This window comes from Apus apus, chromosome 16, assembly GCF_020740795.1.
Source record: "Apus apus isolate bApuApu2 chromosome 16, bApuApu2.pri.cur, whole genome shotgun sequence".
NCBI classification, from domain to species: Eukaryota; Metazoa; Chordata; class Aves; order Apodiformes; family Apodidae; genus Apus; species Apus apus.
In genome coordinates this window covers 3,793,065-3,819,883 of record NC_067297.1, presented here as the reverse complement: position 1 = coordinate 3,819,883, position 26,819 = coordinate 3,793,065, and the positions used below count along the sequence as shown (strand labels likewise).

Sequence of the window (26,819 nt, the reverse complement as noted above, 5' to 3'; positions counted from 1 at the left end):
TTGTTCTGTCTTGCCGTGAGTGATGTGGTCTGGTACTGTGACCTGACCATGAGCTTTAATCAGAGACAGTCTTGCAAATGTGAAGAAACAAGAAAAAATGCAATATTACTAATTATCTCCTCTTCTTCCTTCTTTTCTCCCTCCCCATTCTCCTCCCATCCCGAATCATTCATTTTCACAGAGGCAACTGTGGTCATACCAGTAATTCTTGGTTCAAGTGTTTGCTGGTATAAAAGCCAATTATTCTAGGAAGTCTTAACAAATTATAATTTATGAGTAGAACATGTACTTCTTCAAACCATTCTGGCTTTTTTATTCACAAATGTATTTGTGTGAAACTAAAATTTGCATTAATGTATGCTCACTTATTATAAAAAAGCTCTTATTCTTTCCAGTAAGAGAATAAGATCATCCATACAAAGACTAACTGGGAAGAGTAGGTCCCCTGTCTGCATTCCAAACTGGAGAACCAAACCAAAGAACCATTCTGCCATGTTCCCTATAATGGATACTAAAGCAATCTGTTAAAAGCCCAGCTTTTTTACATATCAGCTTAAGCTCTCCTTGTTGCTAGAGAACCAGAGACTGACATTAGGGTCAGTTTTTGTACAATCACTTGTCTAACTAAAGACAGCTGCCTGTCTGGGAGGAGTGATGACAAACCTGATTTTGTCATGAGACAGTCAGTCTTCTGAGTATGGGAGTAGTCAGGAGTACTGCAAGATATTAAAATGGAAAGAAAGACTCCCCCACTGTCAGTCCTTCATCGTCTTTTTGCTTAGCTCTTGATGTACATGTTTTCTTCTTGTTCTCAGCCTCATAAAAATACTTTGGTTTTGGGTTTTTTTTTGTTGTTGGTTTTTTTTTTGTTGTTGTTTTTTGTTTTGTTTTTTTGTGTTTTGGTTGCTTGTTTTTTTTAGCATAATTTTATAAAATGTATACTTACGGGACTTAGTAAATGCTAATTAAACAGAATTAAATATTTTTTTTTCCAGTGAAGATACAAGATGCCATCTCAGGAGCTAGTTTCAGTTTGAATACGTAGTCTCATTGAGACAGTCAATTCAAATGTTCTTTTCTACCTTCCCCATCCAAATGCCCTAGCTTCTAGTGTCCTGCATGGGGAATCATTAGTTCTGCCTATGTAGGCAGGTATCTTCTGTGAGCAATTTTTAGACAGTTTTTCTAAGTTAATCTTTGATTTTAGGTTGTCTCCCTTGCAGAGCAGTATAATCCTTTTTAACTCTATCCAAAGAAAATAACTGACAGCTAGAAGCCACAGTATGCTACCCCTTTGCTTTTCCTTCTTTCCTTTTACCCAAGCTGTGCAGATCTGTGGTAATTGTCATGTTATCAGCCTGAGAAAATAAATCTTGAGGGAGCATCTGGGCATATAGTAGAGACATCAACTCAAAGGCACATTTCTGTTTCAGAAATCAGAAATGTAAGTAATTTTTATCATTTGTTTGTAGATGTATGTATGTGTTTCTGCAATGAGGCCACTCTCAAAAAATCAGTGTTTTGACTTTATGAGGTATTGACTTGAAAATGGCAAGATTCAAACCAGGACACCATTAATATGTTAATTTATGTATCTCTTACAGTTTTATTCTGTACTTGATTTTTCTTCCCCATTTTCTTAAACATGCCTCTTGCCTCCAGTCAGTGCTGCTGCTCCAAGTATTTCCCCTGGTGCTTTTAAAATCTAATGCCTTTTCCTTCCCTTCTACCACAACGACAGGAATACCAAGCTCAAGTAGAAGAAATGAGGTTGATGATGAATCAATTAGAAGAGGATCTGATTTCAGCTCGCAGGCGCAGTGACCTTTATGAATCGGAGTTGAGAGAGTCCCGACTGGCAGCTGAGGAGTTCAAACGTAAAGCTGCTGAATGTCACAACAAATTGCAAAAGGTAGTTTAGGCTTTGTGGGACGGGGCTGATGCTTGCTTGAATTGCTAGTGCTGTTTTACACACACATTGTTTTAGCATGGTTTGTACAACTAATACAAAATGTCCTTCAATTGTGTACTTGAAATCGTGTAATTTATATTTTGTGTAAGTACTTGTGTTTAAATTGCATGAGGTGATGACTGGAGAGAAGACCAGTGTACTACAACTCTTCCTGAAACTTTGATATATTTTATGTTTAAGTTACAGGTTAAAGATCAAGGAAAAAATGAAGCAGGAGAGTTGTATTCCAAGTTGGAGAAGGTATGTTTCTTCAGTGTCCTGGAGTTTGCTTCCTGGATCTTTCATATTCTGCACAGAAACCAAGAGTGTCTTTGGCTAGTCAGTGGCATGTACAGCCTCATGTCACTCCTTGATTTATTTTAGTTTTTTTTATTTTAGTTTATTTTAGCTTATTTTATTAATTTTTTTTAGTTTCCTTTTCTTTTTCCCTTGGTGCAATTCACTCTTCTTTCTGATTTGATCTAAAGCTGTGCCTGGATATCTTGTTCTTAATGTTGTGTTCAGAAGCTGGGCAGAGACAAGCCATGATGTGTAATCTGAGCTTGGAGTTAGGCTAGTGATACATAAGAGTTTTCTTTGTGAATAAAGAACAGCAAATGAAAAATAAAAAGAATTCTGATATTCTCGCTGAACAATCTTCATGGTGACCAAAGGATGAAATCAACCAGATGTTAGTAAAATGGGAGTAGATTTGTCAAGGAGCATTTTGGTGAGTTGGAATTTATATGGAGAAACAAAGGTTCTTGGGAAGTGAATTAAAATAAACACAGTATCATTAGCAGAGCTCATTCTTTGCTTTCTAGTTTTATGACATGCTTTCCTCCCATCTTGTTATCTAACTGCAGATCAATATGGAGCAGCAGACCAAAATCCAGGAGCTGCAGGAAAAGCTGACAAAGGTAATGTCTGGGTAGTCCAAGTGAATTTTCCAAAGGATTTTCCAGTGAAACCTTAATGCAGAGGAGGGATACGCTTTGTTTTATCCTCAAAAATAGAATTAGTCATAGCATGGGGGATGATAAGTAAAAGGGCGTGGGAACTGGTATCTGAAATTATTTGCTTTCTCAGTACACTTTCAGCTCTTGAGACATGTCAGCAGTGTTTGTTTTTACAAATGAAGCTGAGTCAGAACTGGAGTAGTGTAGAGAAACTCTGAAAGGCCAGTTTGGGTGTGCTCTGTGCAGTGCACCAGTCCCTTGCTGCTGAAGACAGGGTTCAGATGCTTTGAGCTCACTGGTAAAATGCATGTTGGGCTTGCTTTAGTCTCCCAGTATACTCTGTTTTAATTGGAAAAATAACTTTCCAGTTCAGTTTTTCACAGAAAAAATGTTGAATGATAAGAGTTCACAACAGACTTAAAATACTTTAGCAGGTAAGCTGAAGTGCATAGTGTCTGCTGTGTGCAGTGCTGGTTAGTCTGTCACTTGAGAAGGCACTGTGAGAACAGTAGGGGAACTTCTCTGATGGGATCTTTCAGCAGAGAAGAAAGGAGTTGTCATAATAATCCAGAGAGAGCTTTTCAAACTCGGCATTGGCTCAGAAAGGGGCTTTTTCAAGGGTTGCTGATGCAGAATATGAATAAGAGGCCAAAACTATCTAGAAATAGTACTTCTAATATTTCAAACACGTTATGTTTTAATTGCCCTTCCTCTTTTCTCCTTTTTATTAATTCTAAGGAATTATGTGTAGACCAAGCAGTTATTCTCCTAGTGTTTTAGTAAGAGTATTTTGAGAGTTCTTTCCAAGAACTTGTGCTGAATTTGGGAGTAGACATTACTTTCAGTACATAGAGACAATTGCAAAGTTTCAAGATGAACATGTAGATCTCCTGGGTTTTCATTTTTTGTAAAATGAGAAGAATTATGTAACAGCAGTTAGAATTTGGGCACCTGCACATTTCAAAGTTGTCTTAATTTTAGACTGCTAAGCCAGTCCAATTAAAAACATGCAAAAGTCCTGTAGCAGTTTTATTTGGAATATTGGCCGGCTTGGGCTTCTGAACTTTTCACATACTGAATTTCTTTGTATGCGATTTTCTTGTAATATTTTCATGTTTTTGTTCCTTTGGACCTTCAGGCTGTGAAAGCTAGCTCAGAGGCAACAGAACTTCTTCAGAATATCCGTCAGGCAAAGGAGAGAGCTGAGAAGGAGTTGGAGAAACTGCAGAATCGGGAGGATTCTAATGAAAGCATGAAGAAGAAACTGCTGGAAGCGGAGGTGAGTGAAGTGTGTCTGTCTGGAGTAAATTGGTTATTAGTTTAGAGACCTGCATCTGGATGACTGTGAACAGCTTGTATTCCTGTAGTACCTTTTAATAGGAAAGAGACATTGGACATTAATCTGTCTTTAATTAAAAAGCATTTATTTATTTGAAGAAAACGAGAGGGTTTTTTCTTTTCAGTGAAGAGTCAATAAGGAGATGTGGTTAGCATGAGGCATTTGAGGCATGATGAGGGTTTAAAATATAAAAGACAACCATATATTAACTGCTTTAGCTGCCTTTTTCTAGGAACTACTCATTGCTTTGTGGTAATGGAGAGTTGATTAGACTAAATGATAGTTACTGATCACTTTACAGGAACGGCGCCATTCTCTGGAGAATCAAGTGAAGAGATTAGAGACTGTGGAAAGACGAGAAAACCGTCTGAAGGAAGATATCCAAACTAAATCTCAACAGATTCAACAGATGGCAGAAAAAATTCTGGTGAGCAGAGGTGAAAATGAAAGATAAAGGGTAAGAGTTTGTTAGAAAGGGGTAGGAAAGGAACAGAAGACATAATTGCCTTGAATAAGGTGGAAATTGTTGAATAAAGGGATTTATTTCTTGTATCAGTCGTCCTGGAGAAAGCTTAAGTGCTCAGATTCTGTTTGCACCTTTAGTTACAAACTCACTCCTGTACCTTTAGTCTTAATACTGCTTTAAAATTCTACTTGCCTAAGTGGGAGCACTTTTAAGTCAACTTGGTAATATTTAAATTAATTACCTAGTGACTGTTTCAGAAGTAAAACTTTCCCAGGACAGGATACTGCAACACTGAGAAAGTCATTGATATTTAACTTTTAAACTAAATTGGAAAGGGATTTAGAGGTCAGATCCACTTGAAATGCTTCATGTTTTGAAGCAGAGAGAAATTAGTCATCTCAACTGTTCATCTCCAAAGATAATATTTGTCAGAAATCCATTTTCACCCTCATGCTTTCTCTGTTGACAATTTCCTGTTTCTCCCCTATAAAATCTTTGTAGTGAGTAGGTATGTCAGTCTACAAGGAACCAAGCAGAGGGTGTTTTTAAGACTTTTACTTCCCTGGGCCAGCAAGCATAATTTTTTAATGGAATAATTCAATTTTGTGTTTCTCATGAGTTGTCATTCTGTGTTGCCAATATGACAAGGAAAAAAAGATTACGTTTATTTGTGGCAATCCTGAGCATACATGCACCTGAGGAAGGCTAGATGGAAATGTGTAAAAAACCACAGCTGGAGCCAACAGCTGACCCATCCTTGTTCTGGGTCATAGCTGTACGTGTAGGCTATAGCATCAGGATGCTTGAACCCTCTCAAGAAAGGGTAGAATCAGTTCTTTAGTAGTGCTGTTTCTTTCAAATTGTTTGGATAACATGAGTAAGTGAGAGACTGGTTTTGCTGGGCACAGAGCCAGCTTTATGTTTAGAAAGAGTGAAAAAACTTCCAATTGTTTTTTAAGCCTCCTGTGTGTATTTGGGGATTGTTCCTTGGTTTTGATTCCATGCTCTGGAGGAAAAACTGGAAAGGAATGCAGAAATACGGACTGATTGCTTTACACCATGGGATATGCTTAGCTCTGCTTATAGATAGTTTCTATGGAGCTCTGGAAGAATGTTGGAGAGACACAAAAGTATGTTATAAAAAAGCCAAACAGGTATTAAAGAAAATAATCCTACAGAGTCTTTCCTAGTCTCTTGCAGCTCTAATCTGGGAGGACAGGGTAATAGATTTCTTTTTTCTCCACTTCTACTCTGTTTGTTACCTCAAATTGATTTCTTCAAACATTTTAACTTCCTGATTTTGAAAGTATAGAAAGGTAAGAAGGGAGCTGGGGACACAGAATTGCATAGAATGAGCTGAAAATTGTTGAATAAAGGCTTTGGTTTCATGTACACTCATCCTGCAGTACCTGAGAGGTACCTGCTGATCTGCCTGTAGAGAATTGAATAAGTAGTAAGAAACAAGTTAGAGAAGATACTTATTGCTGCTTTAAAGTCTAGTTCATTGCTGTGATGCTAATAACGAAGTTAGTGCTACATACAGTGAGAACTGGCATGGTAAGAGATTACCTTTTTTTAAGCCCACACTGGCTGTTCAGTGCCACTGCAGAAACTGGTGGAGCTTCTGCTACAATATGAGCAGTCTGATGGTGGTAGCTTTGAAGCTGCTGCTGATCTGGTTGTCTGATTCCCTGCCAGGACCTGAAACACGTGGGCTTCTGGGGGAGGTGAGTTGTCCCTCTTGTTGCTGGGAGACATATTTCAATTGCAAAAAGCAGCAGTCTCCATTGCAGAAGTGTCGGGTACTAGGCACTGTACATGACCTACTTTTGGTGAACCTCCTCTTTTGAGTCTCACTTCTGTCTATTGCAATTACTGGGAAAAAACCACAATCCTTATGTTTTCAAGATGAGGAAAATCAGATTAAAAAAAAATATTAAAAGAGCTAAAGTAGAAGTATCAGGAAATTTTCCTGTGCTGTGCAGTAGTGAAGGCAGACAGACCTGGGTGCATCCCAAACCTGAGCTTGTCTAGACAAGAGTCAATCCAGTGCTAGTGAACTGCAGACCTGGATCTGGCTCTTGTTCTTAGGTAACTGCTGGAATGGCAAATATGACAGTGAAGGAGTTTGAAGTTCTAAGCTCAGCTGTTGCAAGGTGTCCTCTTGGAAAGTGATTATAGATATATCCAGAATAATACAGTCAGCAGAAATGGTTAACTTCTGAGATGCAACAGCATTGAACTCCTTCCTGTGCATGCCTCCAACTGTCTGATGTGAAGTAAAGCAATTAAAAATATTCTGGTATGTTCTACCATATATATTGCATTCTGCATTTTCCATTCTTAAAGCTATTTGTAAATAGTTATTCTGACAACATTTGTCTGAGGAATATAGCAAAATAAATGTTGTTCCCACTCTATGAATGTAAATGAAAAGCACAGGCAGCAGTGCCCCATTATTGAGATTTTCTGTAAGAAAATAAGTCATAGACCTTGTTAAAAATAGATCTGAACTTCTGGTGATGCCACCACAGCTATAAAGTGTTTATAACTGCTTGTTTCCACAAAACATCCTTAGCCCACCTTTGGAATATTTTACTGGGAAATGGAGATTCTTACTGTGAAAGTAGGAATCTTTGTCTTTAGGATGGGAGTGTATCTGCTCTATGGCAGAGGGATCAGCAGCAATATGCAAAGCTTGAAACTGATAACGTCCAGCTCTCATAATGTTTTTTACTGCAACAGACCTGACCTTGGGCTTTTTATAGTGTGAAGCCTTGAAAAGGAGAATGGATGGATGTGTGGTACCTGTGTAGCATGTGCACACAGCACCTATTCTATGTGTCTGAATACGAATCTCTGCTGCTTTTAGGAGCTGGAAGAAAAGCATCGTGAGGCTCAGATCGCAGCACAACATCTGGAGTTGCAGCTGAAACAGAAGGAACAATTCTATGAGGAAAAACTCAAAGTAAAAATATATTATCATCATCTTCCTGCACGCTTTTATGGGTAGAATGGGTTCAGGGAAAACAGTTGCCTTCAGGCTCTGATTGTTTTGTCTTATGGATTACCTTCTTGCTTACCACTACTGAAATGTTCTGAGAGCTTAGTGAAATCTAGTCCTGCATTTGTACCTTATCTGTCTTTAGCACTGCAGTAAAACAGGTGGCATTTGAAGTCAGAACTGTAGGAAGGAAGTTGTTGGTTGTAATTTGACTGTTGCTGCCTAATTCTTACTTCATGCCGTTGTATCTTAGATCCTGAAAAGCTTTCAGTTCCTCCTGATAATTTCCTAAGTGTTCAAACAGCCTACCTGCAAGTTTTAAATTCAGCAAATACTAGAGCACTTTTGAAATTCCATCTTCTTGGAACTGTAGCATCTACCAAGAAGCCACAGAAACCACCCACTTTGTTTTTGTCTTTTCCCAGGGTAGCATAAGACTTTAACAAACATTTTGAAATAGAATCCCAGACACCATCTAAAATTAAGAAAAACAAATTGGTAAATAGGAGCATGTGCACTGGCTAAGGATTTTTCTAAAGACCCTGCAGTATGTCAGCCAGTAAATGCATTTTATAAGGATCTTTGTTTCTATTAAGCATATTTTTTTTCAGCAATCTTTATCTAGTAATTTTACCTAGGACTTTAATTTTACATATCAGAAGCCAGTGTATTTCAGGGACATATGATACAGGGTTTAGCAGAAGCAGTCAGGAAGCCAGGTGAAAGAGGTTCAAAGAGATGAAAGAAGACATGGGATGTTTGCAAATAGAACAGGAATAAGTATCTTGTGGTGTCCAGACTTGGTATATTCCAACAAGCCCATAATATTTTTTTGTGCCTTTGAAAACTTGGCTTTGAAGGAAATAACCTTCAGTTTAACAACACATTTAAAGCTCTAAGAATACATTCATAATGTGCATTTAAAAAAAAAAAAAAGGTAACAGTTACTTTATCCCTGTTGTGAATGACAGATATTTGTGCCACAAAAAGAAGTCTTTTACTTAGCTCTTACATTTGGTGTCTTCAACTTAAAAAATTCATGAGGTCTCACTTGCCTTCTCATGCCTACTTATGGACCTCACAAATTATTTCTGAGCTGTATTGGTGGGGCAGCCAGAGAATGTGCACTTCCCTAGTTCCTCCTCTACCCATATTGGGATATAAAGGTTTTCTGTTGCATTAAGCTGGAATATTTCTTGAACAGAGTTTATATGACTGAAAATAATAATTTAGAAAGATTGGAAAAATGTCTCCATTTAGGTGCTGGAAAATCAGATGAAGAAAGATCTTGCAGATAAGGAAGCACTTGAGAATATGCTCAGAAGACATGAAGAAGAAGCACGTGAGAAGTGTAAAGTCCTGGCAGAACAGAAGGCGGTATGTGCAGCTGAATTGGAAGTCAAAGCCTTTTAAGAGTAGCTTTCTGAGACTGATTTCCAGCAAGATAGTCTTGTTGGAGGTTTTGTAGTGCTGCTGAGCTGCTTTGAAGGAAATCTACTGATGAATGCTAATTGCAAGATGTTTTTTAATTCAAGATATCTTCAAGAATATTTCCTTAGAAGTAGTGATGTAGCTTGCTCTGTACCCATCATTTAGTGCCCTGATAATATAATGGTTGCTTTCTCCCAGTATTAAAGCAGTTGAAAGTTTTTGTAAATGGCCCCAGTAATTGCAGCTGTGATGCCCTTTTGGCCATTTGATCGATTTTCCTTTACTACTTTTTGTTTCTGGAAAAAGTTGAGGCTTTTTAAACATTGTTTTTGTAATTACTTGTATTGTGCAGTCTGAAAGGCACACTGCTCTGTTTCAGATGATCAATGCAATGGACTCAAAGATTAGGTCACTGGAGCAGAGAATAGTGGAATTGTCTGAGGCCAATAAACTGGCAGCAAATAGCAGCCTTTTCACCCAGAGGAACATGTAAGTACAGCAACTGCTATCAAACTGGTCACTACTGAACAGTTCTCAGTAAGATCTATTCTCTTAGTGTAAAAGTGGTTCTTTTTTGCAAGCCTGCAGTGCTTCCTGCTTGTCCTTCAGGTATGCAAAAATACACTTCTTCAAATAGTTGTGGTTCACTCTGTGCTTTGTGTTTCTTCAAATATGACTTGGTTTACATTATAGTGTTTACTTTGAAGCCTTTCCTAAGCCTGGTGTTTTGTGCTGGTTTACCAAATATGCTAAATAAATACTAATAATTTTAATGTCTAAAGTACTTCTGGAGAAGCATATATTCCTTTTTTAAACACACATATTGCTAATAGATTTATATTTTCCCTGCTTCCTGTGACAGTTACATGTTGAAATTGAATTAAACACAGAGGAGATCTTCTGTGTCAGATCTTTTTGTCTGCCTGAACTTTATGTTGCTTAAGATTTTAGCTGACGTTCTTTTCCTTATAATGCTGTGTTTCCTTCAGAAATGACTCAAGGAATTCTACTTCAAGTATAGGAAAAAGCACAGATTGTTTGGTATGTCCTGCAAGGTAGGGCTAAAGTGGTATATGCTCTTACTGAGTTAAGAGATTCATCACCCTTGGGCTGTCTGCAGGAAGGTTTTCAGTGTCTGTCAATTGCTGGATGCAATGTCAGGTAGTGACTCTGTGGGAAGGACTTGGATAGATCCACCTATAATATGGAGTAGAATCAAGCAAGAATGAATTTTGGCAAGTTGCTTTGGATTTGTTTCCTTTTCAGTGGTGATTATGCCTCAGATATGTAATAGCTCCAATTTTGGTTGCATTCCAAGCATCTGGCCAAAATGCAGTTACTGAAATAACTGAGAAATTTAGTTTTGTTGCTTTATGCTCCATATGACCTCCAGTTAATCACCCAGAAGTTTGCTGAGGCAGCAAAAGCCATCCCTTACCTTCAGTCTGAAATAAATCAGAAGTACTTGGGAAGCACATGCAGGGTCTAGTGTCACAGTCATTGGTGCTGAACTGAGTGTAAAGACTCACCTGTGCCAAGTGTATCCTCTGAAAACAGGACACTTGCCTGGAGATCCATAGAAAACAAGAAAAAAATAGATTATTGGGAGACATATTGTCAAGTAATGTAATTTTGCAGGAGTGGTAGGAAGTAATACAGAATTAACAACATGTAAAGAGAAAATGGCTTTATTATGCATATAGATAGCTAATAAATTTGTGCTTATTTTGTGACTTGTGAAAATGCATAAATCTGTTGTTGGACTGTGTTTTGAATCCACAAAAGTTCCAGTGTATGTGAGCATTTTTGAAGAGGAGAACTAGTGATTAAACCCTTCAGAGAAGAGGGGAACTCTGCTAGCTTTTATTCCATCAGTATCTGAGGAAACTAATGATTATCAGGTTTCCTGAGAAGATAGCCCAGAAAACAACAGAAAGTGAAATCAGCATCTGACAGTTCTGACTGGCAATAATCTGTATAAGTAAATTAAAAAAAGAGAAAGGGTGAAAGGAGTTTTGTGTGCAATGCACAGAAATGTGAGTCATAGCCTTAAGTTCTATTTTTAGTTTTGTTAAGTCTTCCTATTTGATCTTGGGCAACCCACATAATTTATCTGGGATAGGATTAATAACAGCTTATCTCACAGGGAACTTCTAAAATATTAGTTCATTAAGACATGGAGAGCTTGGTGAGACTTCTCAGTGAAAAGCACACTATGAGGCAGAATTTTCAATGCATGATAAAATAATTCCAGAAATGGTAAATAATGTAGAAAGACCTTTTTTCCTTCCTTCTTTCTTTTTTTTTAATATATGAGAGTATCCATTTCAAATTCTTGTGATGATAATTAATCATTACCAGCTCTCAAAATTCTTATGAGCACGGGTCATTATTTTTGTTCACTTTGTAGATTAAGACTTTGATCAGAGACAACAAAGTTGTGCATCAGTGTAGGCTGAGTTCTAGGTCCATTGCAACTTGAAAAAAACCCAAACATAAAAGACAAGCCACAACACACTGCACTACAGCCCCCCCCCACCCTAAACCGTAGGGTCTTTCTTGTGGAAATCTATTGTGTGAAAACAACTGTTCCTAGCATTTATTTTTCCCATCTAGAAAAATATTTAACAAGGAACTGGTGAAATGAGAAGAATGAACTGTAGCTTCAATACGTTGTAGATTTCTGTGTTCAAGGTTGACTTTTCTGTGCAACTTACATGGAATTTTAGTGCTCTGGGCATATGGTTATTAATACACAAGTATGTGGATCTTTAGTAGGTGGGGTAAAGGGCTGACCTTTGTTTTTGTTGTTTTCTTTAGTTGAGATGTAGAATTTAAGCCATGAATTTAACTATTCTACTTAACAGGAACCTTGTATATTCTTCCTCACTTTACCCCAGTGAAAGGACATGTTAAGACATTTTGGGTTTATCACTTCTGCATTTCTCTGCATTTCCTATCAGGAAAGCTCAAGAGGAGATGATTTCAGAGCTCAGGCAACAGAAGTTCTATTTGGAAACACAAGCTGGAAAGTTAGAGGCCCAGAATCGGAAATTAGAAGAACAATTGGAAAAGATGAGTCACCAAGATCACACTGACAAGAACCGCCTGCTGGAGCTGGAGACTAGGCTGAGAGAGGTGAAAACTTGGGCTTAATCCCTCCAAACCAACTGGAATGTACTCCCATTTTGAGCATTATAGTGAGAACTAGTGTTAAGTTGGTTGAGTTCTGTATGTCATAAAAATTGTAATTTAAGGAGTATTAATTTAGTTTTTGTCTAGCATTACTTCCCCCACCAGGGGACTGAGATCTGTTCTACTGCTTGTCCCTTTCTTACCCATTTCTGGAAATGACCTGTTTATCTCTGAGTATACCTCAAGAAGACCTTTACCAGAAGCCATTCCAAGTCAACCCAGACCCAGATGATCTGGTTGGTTTCTTTAAAAAGAATCTGAAGGGAAGGTGAAATAGAAAGTCAATTGCAAAATGTATGTAATGTTTACATAGAGGTGAAGATCATTGTTGATGTTTATGCCTCAAAGTTCTCAAATAAACATTCTTAGATTGTCAGTTTCAGTGAGGGAAGTTAATCCCAAACTACTTCAACTTCTTTGTATCAAGGTTTTGATATGTGGTATTGGAGTCAAAGCTGGAACTATTTTGGTGCCTTTGTTGTTGTTTCAAAATGCCAGGTTGCTTATAGCCCTTTCCAAAGCAAACCAGTAGTTTTTAGGCAGCAGACAAAGCTGTGTCATTGACTTCTCAGAGATGTAAACAATCTGTCAAGATGTGATTTTTACACTGTCTGTACTTTTGCATACATGGCCTATATTTCCTTTGTTAGTAACTTATATTTGGGTGCTCCTTTCTTCAGGTTAGTCTAGAGCATGAAGAACAAAAGCTGGAACTGAAAAGGCAGTTGACAGAACTGCAGCTGACACTCCAGGAGAGGGAGTCTCAAATCACTGGGCTGCAGGCAGCACGGACAGCCCTGGAGAACCAGCTGCGTGAAGCCAAGACTGAACTGGAGGAGACTACAGCTGAGGCAGAGGAGGAGATTCAAGCTCTCACGGTGAGCCCTGAAGTTGATACTGTGAGCCATACAGACAGACTAACATTGTGTAGGTGCATGTTTCATAAAAAGGTTAAAATTCATTAATATTTTTTTTTATTTTCGGAACACAATAGTAATTGGGCGCTGTGTTGATAGGGGCAGGAATGGTTAAAATGTCAAATTTTGTCTGTCTTCTTATCTTTAATCAAAGGAATGCTTCCCACTAGTGTTTCATGGCTGCCAAAACTGATGGCTTGTAAGAGCATTACTACTTTTGTGATGAGGTGAAAGTTGCATATGAAATTGTTAGGAGTTTTACTCTGGGATTTACTTATATTAATAATATATCATGAGTTTGAAAGTACTTGATGATCAGAAATGTTTTATTTTAATTTTTTTTTAAGATCAGTTTTCCTACTTTGAGGATAGTTATTTGGGGAAAAAACCAACAACATAAAACAAACAAATTCCTAGGAAAATAGTGTTGTTAGCACACAGCTTTATTCTAGTGTTTATTACATTAAAATTACCACGTGTGTTCTGCAGTCCCTGGTGAGGTGTGATATAAAGGAGAAAAAAATTATGGATTCCTGCCCCCACCCTACTCCTCCCCATTAAATAGAATTCTAAATTCTATGCTGCTGATGGCTGTCTCTTGAGTACAAAAAGATTCCCAGGGCTGTGGGGGGAGAGAGTGAAGTGTATGACCTGCTACCTGCTAACCCCATTGAGCAGCAGCCTTTAATGACCATCAAATCAGTTATTTGGAAGTGTTGAAAATGTGCATTCTCTTGCTCCAGTGGCATTTCATCAAAGAACTGCTCGGAATATTTCTGCCATTGCTATTTTTCGGGAGGGGTGGTGGGCTCAGCTGAGGTAGGTGCTTGTATGATGTTGATGCTTTGGGTAGATGAATGGGAGAACCCTTCACTCTTGAGTTGTTCTGAAGTGGGTACGTGCTGGGAAAGTACAGCAGCAACACCAAGGCTCAAGGGTAACTGAACAGAACATGGCATCAGTTTCTTTTTGCTCAAAAGTGAGGCAGTTCCTTCCCAGCTGAAAGCTTTGCAGAACAACTAATCTCACTGCCAATGGGTTGGTGATGTGCTTTGATATCTTTACCCTGCACCACCACTGAAACAGATGAATGCTCAGCACTCTGTTCACTCAGTTATTGCTTCAGTCAATTTGGCAAAATGGTAGTGGTTTTGGACCAGCTGTGGTAAGATAGTGTGCAGTTTGGGGGGCTTGAGAGTATTTCTGCTATGGATTTTTAAGATACTTTTTTATTTTTCACATTGCCTGTTGTGGTAAGATAGCCTTTCAGTTCTCATATTTGACTTCTGCTGAACAGTTTTTCCTGTTTAGTCTCTTGGCTCTAAGGAAAATGTTCTGAATGAAGAAAGGTGGCTGGATGTGCTAGTGCACTAACCTTTCATTTGTTAAGTTTTCAGATAGCATATGGCATTAGACACTTGTTAAATCAGTTTGATGAATTTTGAGAGAGGCCATGAGGCTGAAACAAGAACTTTTGCTTTGTCATGCTTTGCTTGTAAATTAGGAGTGAAAATGGTGCATGCAGTACTGCATTCTTTAAAATAAGTGTTTGCACTTTCCATACTCTGGATGCTGTCTTCCAAAGAATTGGTTGTTTGGTTTCATCACTGCTTTTTAGAGAGGCTCGGGATTACATGGCACTTTATGGTAGGATTCAGGTAGATTGGCAGAACTGTTTGGGCTAGCTTGCCTAATACTTCATTATAGCTTTTCTTTGCAAGAGTTACATTGTATGCAGTGTTTATTTTATCTGAAATACCAATCTGGGTATTGAAGTAAAACCAACTCAGATTTAAATGTCAAGAATGTACAAACTTAAGATGGAACCGACATGTCTTCTGGTGACCATTTCAGATGGAACCTTTTACATAATGCAGTTCTGGAGTTTGTACATTTTTCTAAAGTGGTTCAGAATTGGAAGCAGAAGTGTCTTTTTGATTAAGTAGGATGTGGCTTTTGCTAATCAGTTCTTTGCCAATACAGAGTGCTTTCCTACCCTGCAGCACCTGCCTTCCAAACTTTGCTTAGTGGTAGATTGTTCTGCAGTTTGTTTAGCAAGAGCTGTTGGATTCGAATTCTAATGTATGAAAAATTGATGATTAACTTCTTACCTCCTTTAGGCACATAGAGATGAAATCCAGCGTAAATTTGAAGCCCTTCGTAATAGCTGCACAGTGAGTATTAAATACAGATCATTGAACTATTTTGAAATTAAGGCTAAGGAGACAAACAATCTACTCATTTAATCCTTGATGAGACTAGTTCCTAATGTGGACTTCTGCCTTCAAGGTGTTAGCAGGAGCTAGACGGATTGGATTTGATTTCTTTTAGGTTTCAGGTAAACCTCAATTTTGAGGTTTTAGTCTGATGATGAAATTGACACTATTCTTCTTTTTGGAGAAGAAAGTAAATTAAAATATCTCATTGCAGTGCAGCTAATAAGAATGGTGTAGCAGCTGCAAAAATGATTGTAGGTGAAGATCTTTTCTGTTTGCAAGAAGAAAAGATCTAATTGTCCACATCCTGAGGTGCATTTTAGAGTTAGGCCTGAGTGGAAGAGCCTTCATGCTAATCTGTGTTTTAAGGACTTTAACACTGTTTAAAAAGGCAGGATATGTTATGGTTCCAAATAATACATTGACATGTAGTCATCTGCTCAAAGAGCAGAGAGGACTGTAAGAGTCTTAATTTGTACCTTCGATTGCTTGAGATCTTCTGACATGTTTTTAGTTCCATTTCATCAGTCCAGGACAGACATCTGAGCATTTGTCAATCAATAGGGATTCTTGCAGATTAACAGCCTCCTCAGACTTCTCATCCTTGATGGAGAGCATCTGTCTTCCAATGACATGAATTACAAAAGGACTGTGGTCCTCTGGCAGTTTGGCAGTTATTGCCAGTCTTTCTAGGCTTTCTCTCCTTACTCCACACTGTAAGCAGGGCTTCATTGCAGGTTTTTTTATTCTTGATTATTTCCTTACTTCCAGTGATTTCCTCAAATTTTTTTCACGCTGTAGGATAAGTATCTAATGTTCAAGTTTTCATCTTTCAAACATTTCTTTTGGGATGAAAAAATACTCCCATACTCTGTTTTCCTCAGTTGCTCTTCAGCACTAAGCAAGGGAACAATTCTGTTCAGAGAGTATACTGATGTGAAGAAATGGGGAAGTAGAGCTTACTGAGTTCTGTTAAACTCTATCTGCAAGAGACCCTGCACAAGAAACTTTACTTTTCGTTCCCTTCTTCTTTTACTTAGATTGATCCTGTAGCTGCAGATGTTCTATCATGTATCCTACATCCATAGCTATCTTTTGTTCTGTCTTGCCCTTTGGACAGAATGACAGGTTCCTGTGAAAATGGTTATGTGATCTCCGTGAAGGCAAAAACCAGTTGTGGAAAATCTGTAGCTTCTTTTGAGTGCATGGTGGGCTGCTTTTCAGAGGTCATACCTCATTATCTAGTAACACTTTGGCTCTGTAAGTGTGGTGAACATCTCCAGCATTGAAGAGTTGACCCATAACATTTCAAGAATGTTGAGAGCTTCAAAGGTTCTGCATAAAAGGATTTGTAAAAGTGAACAACACTTTGTAAGGCTCTTCAGTGGGATAAGTGGGATCAGACAACTTCATCAATAAGAAATTAATGATATAGTTCCTAAATGAATAATACATGCTCATCATACATTCTGTTTCCAGCCCAGGAGAATGCATGTATAATTTAATTGACCATGGAAATAAGCTTTCTTGTCTGTGTTATGAGTAGTTCTAGCTGTCCATCCTGTCTGCTGAGGAGCACTGAGAGAAAACACAGGACAATCTTCTGCTGACAGTGAGGGAGCAGGGAACGTTTTATTATGGTGCCTTCACCAGATGTTTCGACCTCATTTTTGTCTGATTGTGACAAGTAGGATGCAGGCTTTGCTTTTTGGTGACCGTGTGATTCTACTTGAGGTGATTAGAATTTATGCTAATTTTAAAATAACACTTCAAGGGAATAATTGTAATATGCTGCTACTTACTCAGCAGGATAACAAGTGGTTTTATTCTTTTAGCAAGTTTTCAAAAGATGTTCTTTTTAATCTGAAACAAACTCCTTGAACTAGTCTGATATAAAATTTTTTTTTATTTATTGAGAAGTACAAACCAGCATAAGAATGATGAAAATAAGATTAGTCAGGGTGGAAGGGAAAAGATTTAATTACTTTAGTACTTTCCTAGTATTCAAAAGATAAATAAAAATACTTAATCTAGTTTCTTTAGTATTTCTTCTGTTTCTCTAGCTTCACAAAACTCACAGCTTCTGATTGTAGAGAAGGCTTCCACCTCAAATGTGTCTGCTTTCATTTTACTCTCATTGCACTCTTGTTCTTCTTTTTACTGAGGTCTCTGGCCAAGCAGGCATTTTTTAGGTTCTCCTATATTAAATTTGCTGTATTTTGGGGTGTATACATAGAGTCCATAGCTATGTTGTTGGTCATAATTTCTGCCTTGTTTGTCAGTTTATATTCAGTTGCTGTGATAGCTCTGCGTTGTTTCTTCTTATGACATCTCTTATTTATGGGGGTCAAAAAGAAAATGCTAGCCTTTGCTTTCTCTGTCTCTCAATTGTGAAAAAATTAATAGGATACATAATTATAATAAAACTGTAAATTGCAGTACCCACTGTACATACACAGGTGCATGTGGGCACACACAACCGTATTGTGTCTTCTCACAATGGTTGCTTATCTAGCAAACTTGTTAAGAGAGAAGGACTAGCTCCCTATATTTAAATAATTATTCTAGCAAAATATTACCCATCTGAGTGTTAAAAGCATTTTCCAGATGATCAGAAGAAGCTGTAGAAATAAAAAAGCATCTTCTTAAATAGGGAAATTTATGTTTTTGTCAGTCGTTCCCAACTGCCTCTTAATTATGGCTGCTTGTTGGATCATCAACACATTGGAAGTTAAAAATGCAACTAAGTTATCTGAATAATAGTAAAATTGTTCCAGAAACATTCAGTTAGCAGGCAGCAAAGCCTAGAAATATTTAGAATATAAGAATCCCTAAAGTATTTTCAGTCAGCTTAGTAAAATACTATTGCTATTCCAGGGAAGCACCATCGGAATTTTCTAGTTTCAGGTCCAGGCTCTTGCTTTGACTCTAGCAAGAAGTACTCTGGTGGCATTTTTTAAGGTTTCTCCAATAAAACAAGGTTGATCTCCCATCCTTCAGGTTTTTTTGTCAACATCTTGTGTCCCCATCTTAAGCATTAACAGGCTTGATTCTGTACTTGTCTTTGAGATAGGTTGGAGACTGAGGCATTAAACCTGAAAGCCTGTTAAGCACACATATCATTTTAATCATGCAAAAAGCCCTGCTGACTTTGGTTTAAGATCCTGATTCCACATTCAATGAGTTGGCATCCAAGAATAATCTGTGATACTGAGAAATTTCAAAATTATGTCTTCAGTTATTTTCTGTGTTTTGGAGTGAAGGGATCTTGCCCACTGTAACAAGGCTAATACCCAGGCAAAAACATTTCTATGGCTTTGGTAAATTTGTTAAATTTGTAAAAAAGAGAAGAAAAAAGGTTGGCTGTTGGGTGGGAGGGGTTATTCCTGATTCTTATCAGGATGCCAGTTATAGGCAAAAAAAGGAGCTTTGTAGTGTTTGTAGCCTGACTTCTAGGGTGTTGATGAGGTGTTGCTGTGAAGGAGCCTGATGGGACCTTCACCATCGATGAAGACGTTATCATTTGAGGATGAGGCTCATGGTTGGTAGAGGCAACTGTTCTTCTAGGAACTAAGATGGAAGAGCACAGGAGACTGTATGTTTTAATAATGTGTTGGTGTGGGAAGGAGAGAAATGTAGACTGTGCCATATCCTACTACTCTGCAGCTACTAATGAGAGCAACGTACCTCAAGCTAAGCCATGGTGAGTTCTGGGAGACCGAGATCTCCATGTGAGGTGTACTTCAGGTCAGAGAGGTTTTCTGACTATGGAAAGGGAAAGAAAGTGAGGAGTTAATTGTTCTGTATCGTTCAAAGAGGTAGAGCTCACAAGACAGGTATCTATCTGGAGCTGTGCTCATGAAGACCATGGTATTCTGTTCCAGGACAATGGTTGGTATTTCTGCACTAGAAAAGCTTTGCCTCTTAGATCCAAATGTGAAGGTTAGGACAAAATGAGTCTGATGCCTGCTCTTGCTTCTTCCTCACAGTAATTTGGGGCTGAGAGGTATCTTTTTTCTTTTTTTCCTATTTCTTTTTAACAGCTTTCTAGTAAAGAGTAGTGGGAGTAGCAGGGAGTGGAAATGAATAGAATAAAATATGCATTAGTTTGGAGGTTCTGGATTAAGGTTGTGCAAAAAATTGCATTAAACTCAAAGTGAGATGCTGCTGTTGGCATCCTGAGACAGTTACCCTTGCTGTGTCCTAAGCATTTTCCTGCATGTTTCTGCTGGCACCTGAGAACTGAGAAGGAATAAGGTTATGGAGAAGTTTGCAAACTGCAGTTAATAGTATTTTAAAACTCCTTCCTTTTCTCCTTTTCATCATTGTTTTGACTGTGGTTTTGATACTTGGAACATACGGATTAAATTTTGAACATTGTGTCTCATACCAGAACCGAATCATCATAGCCCTGAAGTGCTTGTTGCTATGATACTTAATGAGTGTCCATGGCTGGAGAAGTTCATAGGTATAATAGCTCTGAATCTTTCTCCCTTCACTTTTCTGAAAATGTGGAGTGGGGAGGCAATTGTGCTGAAAATGGTCACTGCTGAAGAAGTGTAATGTTTGGGTTGCTCTGTGACATTTAAAAATGAGATACAGTCTCCTGTATCAGTGTAAAGATAAGTTGTGTGCTTAGATGTGGCATGTAGTGAACAATCTGCCAAGATCAGGGTGGTGTAGTTAGATTATATCTGTATTTTGTGGATTAGTTGTGATGAAGATGTGCATAGATTGAAGAGAAAATTGCAGTTGCTGTGTGAATGATGATACAGTGGCACAGCTCAGGCTGCCTAGATTGTCTAGAATTGCTTTTCCAAGCTTTCAAGTGTTTGGTTGTTTTATAAACTTTAAATGTGAAGATTTTTGTAATTGTATTATGGGTTTAATAGTGTTTTCTTACTGACTGTCCTTTAATGTACTTAAAATTTAACTCCAGAATAGCTCAGGGTTGGTTGGTTTTTTAGTTGTTTGGGTTTTTTTGCCTGGGGATTTCCTTAAGAGAAAATAAAATTACCTAAAGCTATTAACTCTCTTCAGGTACAGGATTCTGGTGTAGGGATGTATATATGTATGTATAAGATAACATTTCCTATCAAGTGTGGTTTTTTGATCAGTGTTTTCTTTCTTATGGGTTCCCAGGACAGGCACATCACACCATGTCCCATTTTCCTGTGTCAGTATTAGCCAGTACTATTTAGGCATTAGAGCATTGATAAACTGTACATAGCTGCAGATAGCTTTTAAAAATTGGATTTGTCAAGAAATTTCCCCTCTCCCATGAAAAAAAAAGAAAATTGTACAAGAACAACAATTTTTCTCTCTTTAAAAAAACCTAAAAATCTATCAATCTATGTAGAGTACATTATATAGGCTATAATATAGTTGGAATTTTAAGCCAAGCCATTTTGGAATCATCAAAATACTGTTGGGAAAATAATCAAGAAGAGTCACAAACTGGCAGGTTGGAAGGAACCTCAAGGATCATCTGGTCCAACCTTTGTAGGTATTACTCAGTTTACATGAGATGGTTCAGCACCCTGTCAAGCTGAGACTTCAAACTGTCCAAAGAAGGGAGATCATGTCACTTCTCCCAGAACCCTTCTTTCTTAACTTCTTTGTTATTGTCCTAAGTTTTCCAGAAATATCCTACTAGATAAAATGTAATAGTGAATTTAAAATGTGCTGATTTAAAGAGAAAGAAGTAGAAATCTCAGAACAAAGAATAAAGATGAATGGGAGGTTAACTTCCAGCCCTTCAGGGATAAAATCACCTTGAAATATAGCCAGCTTTAAAAAATTAATTAAGTAGTTTAACATATTAACTCTGCATGTCACTGTATCAGTTTGTATTTCCCCCATCTCTGCTTTCTTGTATTTCAAAACTAGTTTAATAATTTTAATACAAAATTATTGTATTGATACATAAAATATATGTGAAAGCAACCTTGAATGTATAAAAGATATCTTAGAACTGCTTAGATATGGGGTGTGGTTAAACACAGAAATAAAAACAAGTAGGAAAAAAAAGAGAGATTATCTTACCTGGCAGTTAGTAGAAATCTCAAATCTTACTTGTAAGAACAGCAGGTAAAAGAACAAAACATATTTTGAACAGGGCAGTGCAAGTGCTCAAGAAACAACTGATCACATTTGCATTAGAAATATTGTGGTTTAGAGTATGAATAATTGTGATATGTCCCTAAACTATGGGTAGCAGGAACTCCCCTTCACCCAGCAGGGAGTATTTGTCAGTTGGACTTTTTTTGCTGACAGTTTAAAAATCAAAATACTGTTAATTTAGACCTAGGAGAGACATGGTAAAAGGCTGCCAATGTAAGTGCTACAGATTCTTCACAAAGAAATGGTTGTCATCTTTCCAGATAGCTGAGATGAGCTGGATGCACTGTGGTCTGTTGCTTTCGGTATTTTTAAGTTCTTGGCTTGTATGGGAAATTGGAACATTTAAATTTGGATGTGTAGCCAGCTGTGCTCTGGGATTTTAATTTTTCCCATTTAATGAAGTATCTTATTCACTTTTCTTTGGCATCTAGGGAAAAATTCCTCTAGAGCATATTTGTAAGAATTGAATATGAATTGTATAGAGCTTTCCAGTTTTGAAGATTCTTTTTATGAAGCTGATTTCAAGGTTATGCTGAGGTTCCTTTCTCTTCTGTTGTGATTACATTGTTTTTGAATTAGGAGGTGCAGGTATTAATCCAGCCAGTGTTTGTGGCCCTTTGATTCATAAAAATCAAATGGAACTCTGAAAATGGCCCACTATGGTTCACGTTATTCTTTAAATAAATGGGGAATGTGGTTTAAAGGGTATAGAATAATGCTATTCCGATTAAACAAGTGCACACTTCCACTCATTAAAGACAAGGTTATAGTCCTTGTTGATTTTTTGCTTTTAACTGATTTTCTGTTAGTCTGTTGTGCTGCTACACTTTTTCCTTTCTTCATGTCTCCTGTGCTGCCATCCAGAATGCTGGTATTTTGATAGAATGCATTTCTTAGCATTTTTCTGCTTTTCCTGGTTACACACATAAATAGAAACGATTGCTAGGCAGACTCATCAGATGGTGCTGCCTCCACTGCACCTCTTGGGCACTCCAAAAGCCTCTCTGAGAGGTATTAGCCTCCTTCCACTTGAGGGGAAATCGAGGCAAAAAAAGGTGAAGTGCTTTGGCAAAGGCAAACTAAGCAGTCAGCAGATCTGAGAATACAACCAGAACTCCTGACTCCCAGTCCTTTAGCTGTGACACTTGTCTGTCAAATAATGAATTGCATTGCAGCATATTTATACTCTAAACCAAATTTTTAAAAAATCAAGCTATTGTCTTTAACAACCAAAACTCTTATCCTAATCAAAATACACTCCTGTGCATCAAATCTATCATTACGTGTACTCACTGAAGTGTAATTTAATTTATTTTTCTTTCTAGGTGATTACAGATTTGGAAGAGCAGCTGAACCAACTCAGTGAAGACAATGCAGAACTGAATAATCAGAATTTCTTCCTGTCCAAACAACTTGATGAGGCCTCAGGGGCCAATGATGAGGTGGTGCAGTTGCGAAGCGAAGTTGACCATCTCCGTCGGGAGATCACTGAGAGGGAAATGCAGCTCACCAGTCAGAAACAAGTAAGGCTTTATAAGTCCGGATCACAGTCTCTTTGTGACAGCTAGCTAGTTATCTGAAAGGGAAAAAAAAAAATTTATATCTGGAAACCTATGAAGGATAAATATGCTTCCATTTAAGCCTTCCTTAGCTAAGTAAATGGAAATTTTTAGTATTTCTGATTGTGTTTTTATGCAATTTTGTTGAGAGATTTTGCACTCTGAGGATATTGTAACTTAAAATTAGTCATTTTGTGACCCTGGAAATTTCAAATTTTTCATAATGAGATAGAAGTGACATTAACAGTGATCACAAGTGAATGTATGGAAGCCTTGAAATAAATGGGTTGTGATTTTACCAGCTTATGTTTGCTGCCAATTTGCATGTACTGTAATCGAAATGGTAAGACTGAAGCTTGAAGTGTACGCTTGATGTGGGATGTGAGAATTGATAGGAGGATTTATTTTTAGACTATGGAGGCCTTGAAGACAACATGTACAATGCTGGAAGAGCAAGTAATGGACTTGGAGGCCCTGAATGATGAACTCTTGGAGAAGGAGCGTCAGTGGGAAGCATGGAGAAATGTTCTGGGAGATGAGAAGTCCCAGTTTGAATGTCGAGTTAGAGAGTTGCAGAGGATGCTGGATACTGAGAAACAGAGCAGGTCCCTCCCCCCTCCTCCTCCTCCTTCTTTTATATTAACTTTTATGAAAATGCTCTATAGAAGCTAGTACAAAAATTATATTTAGAACAGGATATGGGAGTTGGAACTAAATATAAATTCTTGTGAGGTAGTTCTAAAATTGGTTTATTAGTTAATAGTCATTCACCGGTGATATTGTTCCTTTTGTTTCTTTGTGAGAGATTCATGGGGAGTGGTATTTATCACTGTAATTTATAAAATATCTTGATGTATTCTCTTGTACTGTATTGTATAGAAAAATAGTCTTTGCTCCTTACTGCTTTTGTGGGGTCTGGAAATGTTCAGGCTGTAGTTCTAGCAGGGGCAGGAGCAGGGTTATATAATATGAAAGTGTTGCAGCAGTCTGGCTTTCTGAAGTAACATCTTGAATTTGAGGCAAACCCCTGAAAAAGTTTTGATGCCACTGCATGCCAGGAAGAGGTCAAGCCAGGAAGGAGGTAGGTAACATTATTTTCCATCTCAATACAGAGTGAGAGCAGATCAGCGCATCACTGAATCTCGCCAGGTGGTAGAACTGGCTGTCAAAGAGCACAAGGCAGAGATTCTAGCCCTCCAGCAAGCACTAAAGGAACAAAAGCTCAAAGCTGAGAGCCTTTCTGATAAGGTAAGTAATTTCCAACCCTAGACTTTCATAATTAGATGAGATGCTTCTCTAGAGATATTACTTGTAGAAATGTGGTCTTGAGCTGCTTTTTCAAGATGTTAGAGCAAATTTAATAGACTGGAGGCCACAGAATAGAATTCTGTCTTCAAGCCAAAGGCCTTGGATTTCCATTAGAAAGACTAAAGCAGAAGGCAGCCTTTGATGCCTGCAGCATGCAGTGACAGCTTCAATAACTTGACATCTGCAGTTGAGCAGTAGCATACCAAAATGTTGTTTGGTTGGTTTCCCCCTTAAAGCACGTGAAGGATAATTGTATCGTTTTTCTGTAGTGTGTGCTTGGTGAAGTTGGATTTTAAGATTGTGGAACGATACATTTATTACTGTTCAATGTTATTCTGACCATCTGTCCCACCTGCCTAGCTCAATGACCTGGAGAAGAAGCATGCTATGTTGGAGATGAATGCACGCAGCTTACAACAGAAGCTTGAGACTGAAAGGGAGCTTAAGCAGAGGCTTCTGGAGGAGGTAACCTTGGAAGTCCCTGTTATAATTTCAGAAGAAAGCTCCACCTCTTGAGGGGGGAAAGTTGTGAAAGAATTAGGAGTAGTTTATCACGTGCCCTTTTCTGTTATTAGTTTCAGACACAGATGTAAACAACTGGACATAATTATATGACTGTAAAGGAAGGTTTATAGGAAAGATCTTCTATTACAAAGTACTGAGATGGTTCTGGTGATGGTACAGAGAGCTTAACAAAGTGGCATCAATGAATTCATTTATGTGCAGTCTTATTAACAATGACAAGATTTTAAATGCTTAAAGAAGCAAGTAACTTGAACATGCAGTTGCAAGAAGGGGTGATGCTACAAATGCATACAAATACAGTAGGTAGAAATGCTTCTTCAGTCATAATGCATTCTGAAAGGAAGGAAAACTTCTAGAGCATTGTAATTTACTATCTTATAAACACTTGTCTGTTTGCTTTTAAGTTTGACAATCCTGCTTATTTTACAGGCAGTGATAACATTTGATAACTTTTATTTAAAAACAAGGAAACAACTGAACCAAAACACTGGCCTTTGTTTTCTTGTTATAATAGCAGGCAAAGCTGCAGCAGCAAATGGATCTGCAGAAGAATCACATCTTCCGCCTCACTCAAGGTCTGCAAGAGGCTCTAGATCGAGCAGATCTTCTGAAGACTGAAAGAAGTGACCTGGAATATCAGCTGGAAAACATTCAGGTGAGGGTGAGGCAACAGTGGGCAGGGCTCTGTGCTCCTGCTGCAATCTACTGGCTCTGTGGGACACTTCCCTTATACTGGTTTCTAGCTCTGTTCTGCTGTTGAGTTACCTGTTTGTTTCTTCTGTTAAGATGAAATTTCTTAAGTGTGTGTGTGGTTCACAGGTTCTTTATTCCCACGAAAAAGTGAAAATGGAGGGCACTATTTCTCAGCAAACCAAACTCATTGATTTCCTGCAGGCAAAGATGGACCAACCAGCAAAAAAGAAAAAGGTGGGTGAAAAAGGTTTGAGAGGCATGGAGTTAAATTATGGTTTTGTGACTAGTTACGTGCTGTGTATTCATAATATTCTGTTTTATCTTTCCTTGTGTAAGACAAATATGTCCTCATTTAAGAGCACTGTGAGTTGCTGAATGCAGACTTCCCCAGGCAGGATGTGTTCTTTGTGGCTTTTCCACTGTTCTGCTTTTCCTACAACACTTGGGTTACAACCCAGTGGCCACACCTCAGTGAGGCTGTAGGAATGTGGAATTCTAACCATGCTTTTGTTGTTTTTCCATGGTAAGTATGTATTGTGTGCATGAATTGTTTATCTAGAATGGTTGTCTTGCAGTTACAGCATAGGACTGACTAGTCAGGTGATGTGACACATCTTGTCATAAGTCGTTCTGTCAGTTTGAATTAAGTAATTAAATTTTAACCACGTGTTTTGAGATCCTCTGTTTAGATGCTTTCGGAAACTCAAGGTGTGGGTACTCACAGGTAATGTACGTCCCTCTTTAAATTAATCCATATCTCAATATTTTCTCTCCAGTGCCAATATGATCTAAGATCCATCCTTACGCATATCAGAATTACCTTTAGGCCCTCTGGCCAGTTTGCCACTAGCTAGTTTCACTTTGCCTAGCTTAAGCCATCTCTTACTAGGAGTTAGGAGTTGTCTGTGTGTTTCTGTTGCTAGGGCCTGTTTAGTCGGCGGAAAGAGGACCCTTCTTTACCCACACAGGTTCCCCTGCAATACAATGAGCTGAAAGTGGCACTGGAGAAGGAGAAGGCTCGCTCTGCTGAGCTGGAGGAGGCTCTACAGAAAACACGCATTGAACTCAGATCTGCTCGTGAAGAAGGTAGGGGCTAACAGAAAAGGTGAATCTGGAAGGAGGCGCACGTTTTT

At 38.1% G+C, this 26,819-nt stretch overlaps 1 protein-coding gene across 1 annotated transcript in view; it reads left to right on the top strand.

Moving 5' to 3' along the window:
• CIT (citron rho-interacting serine/threonine kinase) overlaps nucleotides 1-26,819 on the top strand; it is a 69,765-nt gene that overhangs the window by 27,245 nt on the left and 15,701 nt on the right. Inside the window, exons 13-30 of the mRNA XM_051634069.1 lie at nucleotides 1,742-1,912; nucleotides 2,159-2,212; nucleotides 2,818-2,871; nucleotides 4,049-4,189; nucleotides 4,551-4,676; nucleotides 7,588-7,683; nucleotides 8,980-9,096; nucleotides 9,530-9,639; nucleotides 12,114-12,288; nucleotides 13,026-13,223; nucleotides 15,383-15,436; nucleotides 22,927-23,124; nucleotides 23,572-23,765; nucleotides 24,273-24,408; nucleotides 24,829-24,933; nucleotides 25,508-25,648; nucleotides 25,813-25,920; nucleotides 26,610-26,772. Coding sequence (XP_051490029.1) covers nucleotides 1,742-1,912; nucleotides 2,159-2,212; nucleotides 2,818-2,871; nucleotides 4,049-4,189; nucleotides 4,551-4,676; nucleotides 7,588-7,683; nucleotides 8,980-9,096; nucleotides 9,530-9,639; nucleotides 12,114-12,288; nucleotides 13,026-13,223; nucleotides 15,383-15,436; nucleotides 22,927-23,124; nucleotides 23,572-23,765; nucleotides 24,273-24,408; nucleotides 24,829-24,933; nucleotides 25,508-25,648; nucleotides 25,813-25,920; nucleotides 26,610-26,772 — 2,341 coding nt within the window. The remainder of the gene's footprint in view (nucleotides 1-1,741; nucleotides 1,913-2,158; nucleotides 2,213-2,817; nucleotides 2,872-4,048; nucleotides 4,190-4,550; nucleotides 4,677-7,587; nucleotides 7,684-8,979; nucleotides 9,097-9,529; nucleotides 9,640-12,113; nucleotides 12,289-13,025; nucleotides 13,224-15,382; nucleotides 15,437-22,926; nucleotides 23,125-23,571; nucleotides 23,766-24,272; nucleotides 24,409-24,828; nucleotides 24,934-25,507; nucleotides 25,649-25,812; nucleotides 25,921-26,609; nucleotides 26,773-26,819) is intronic.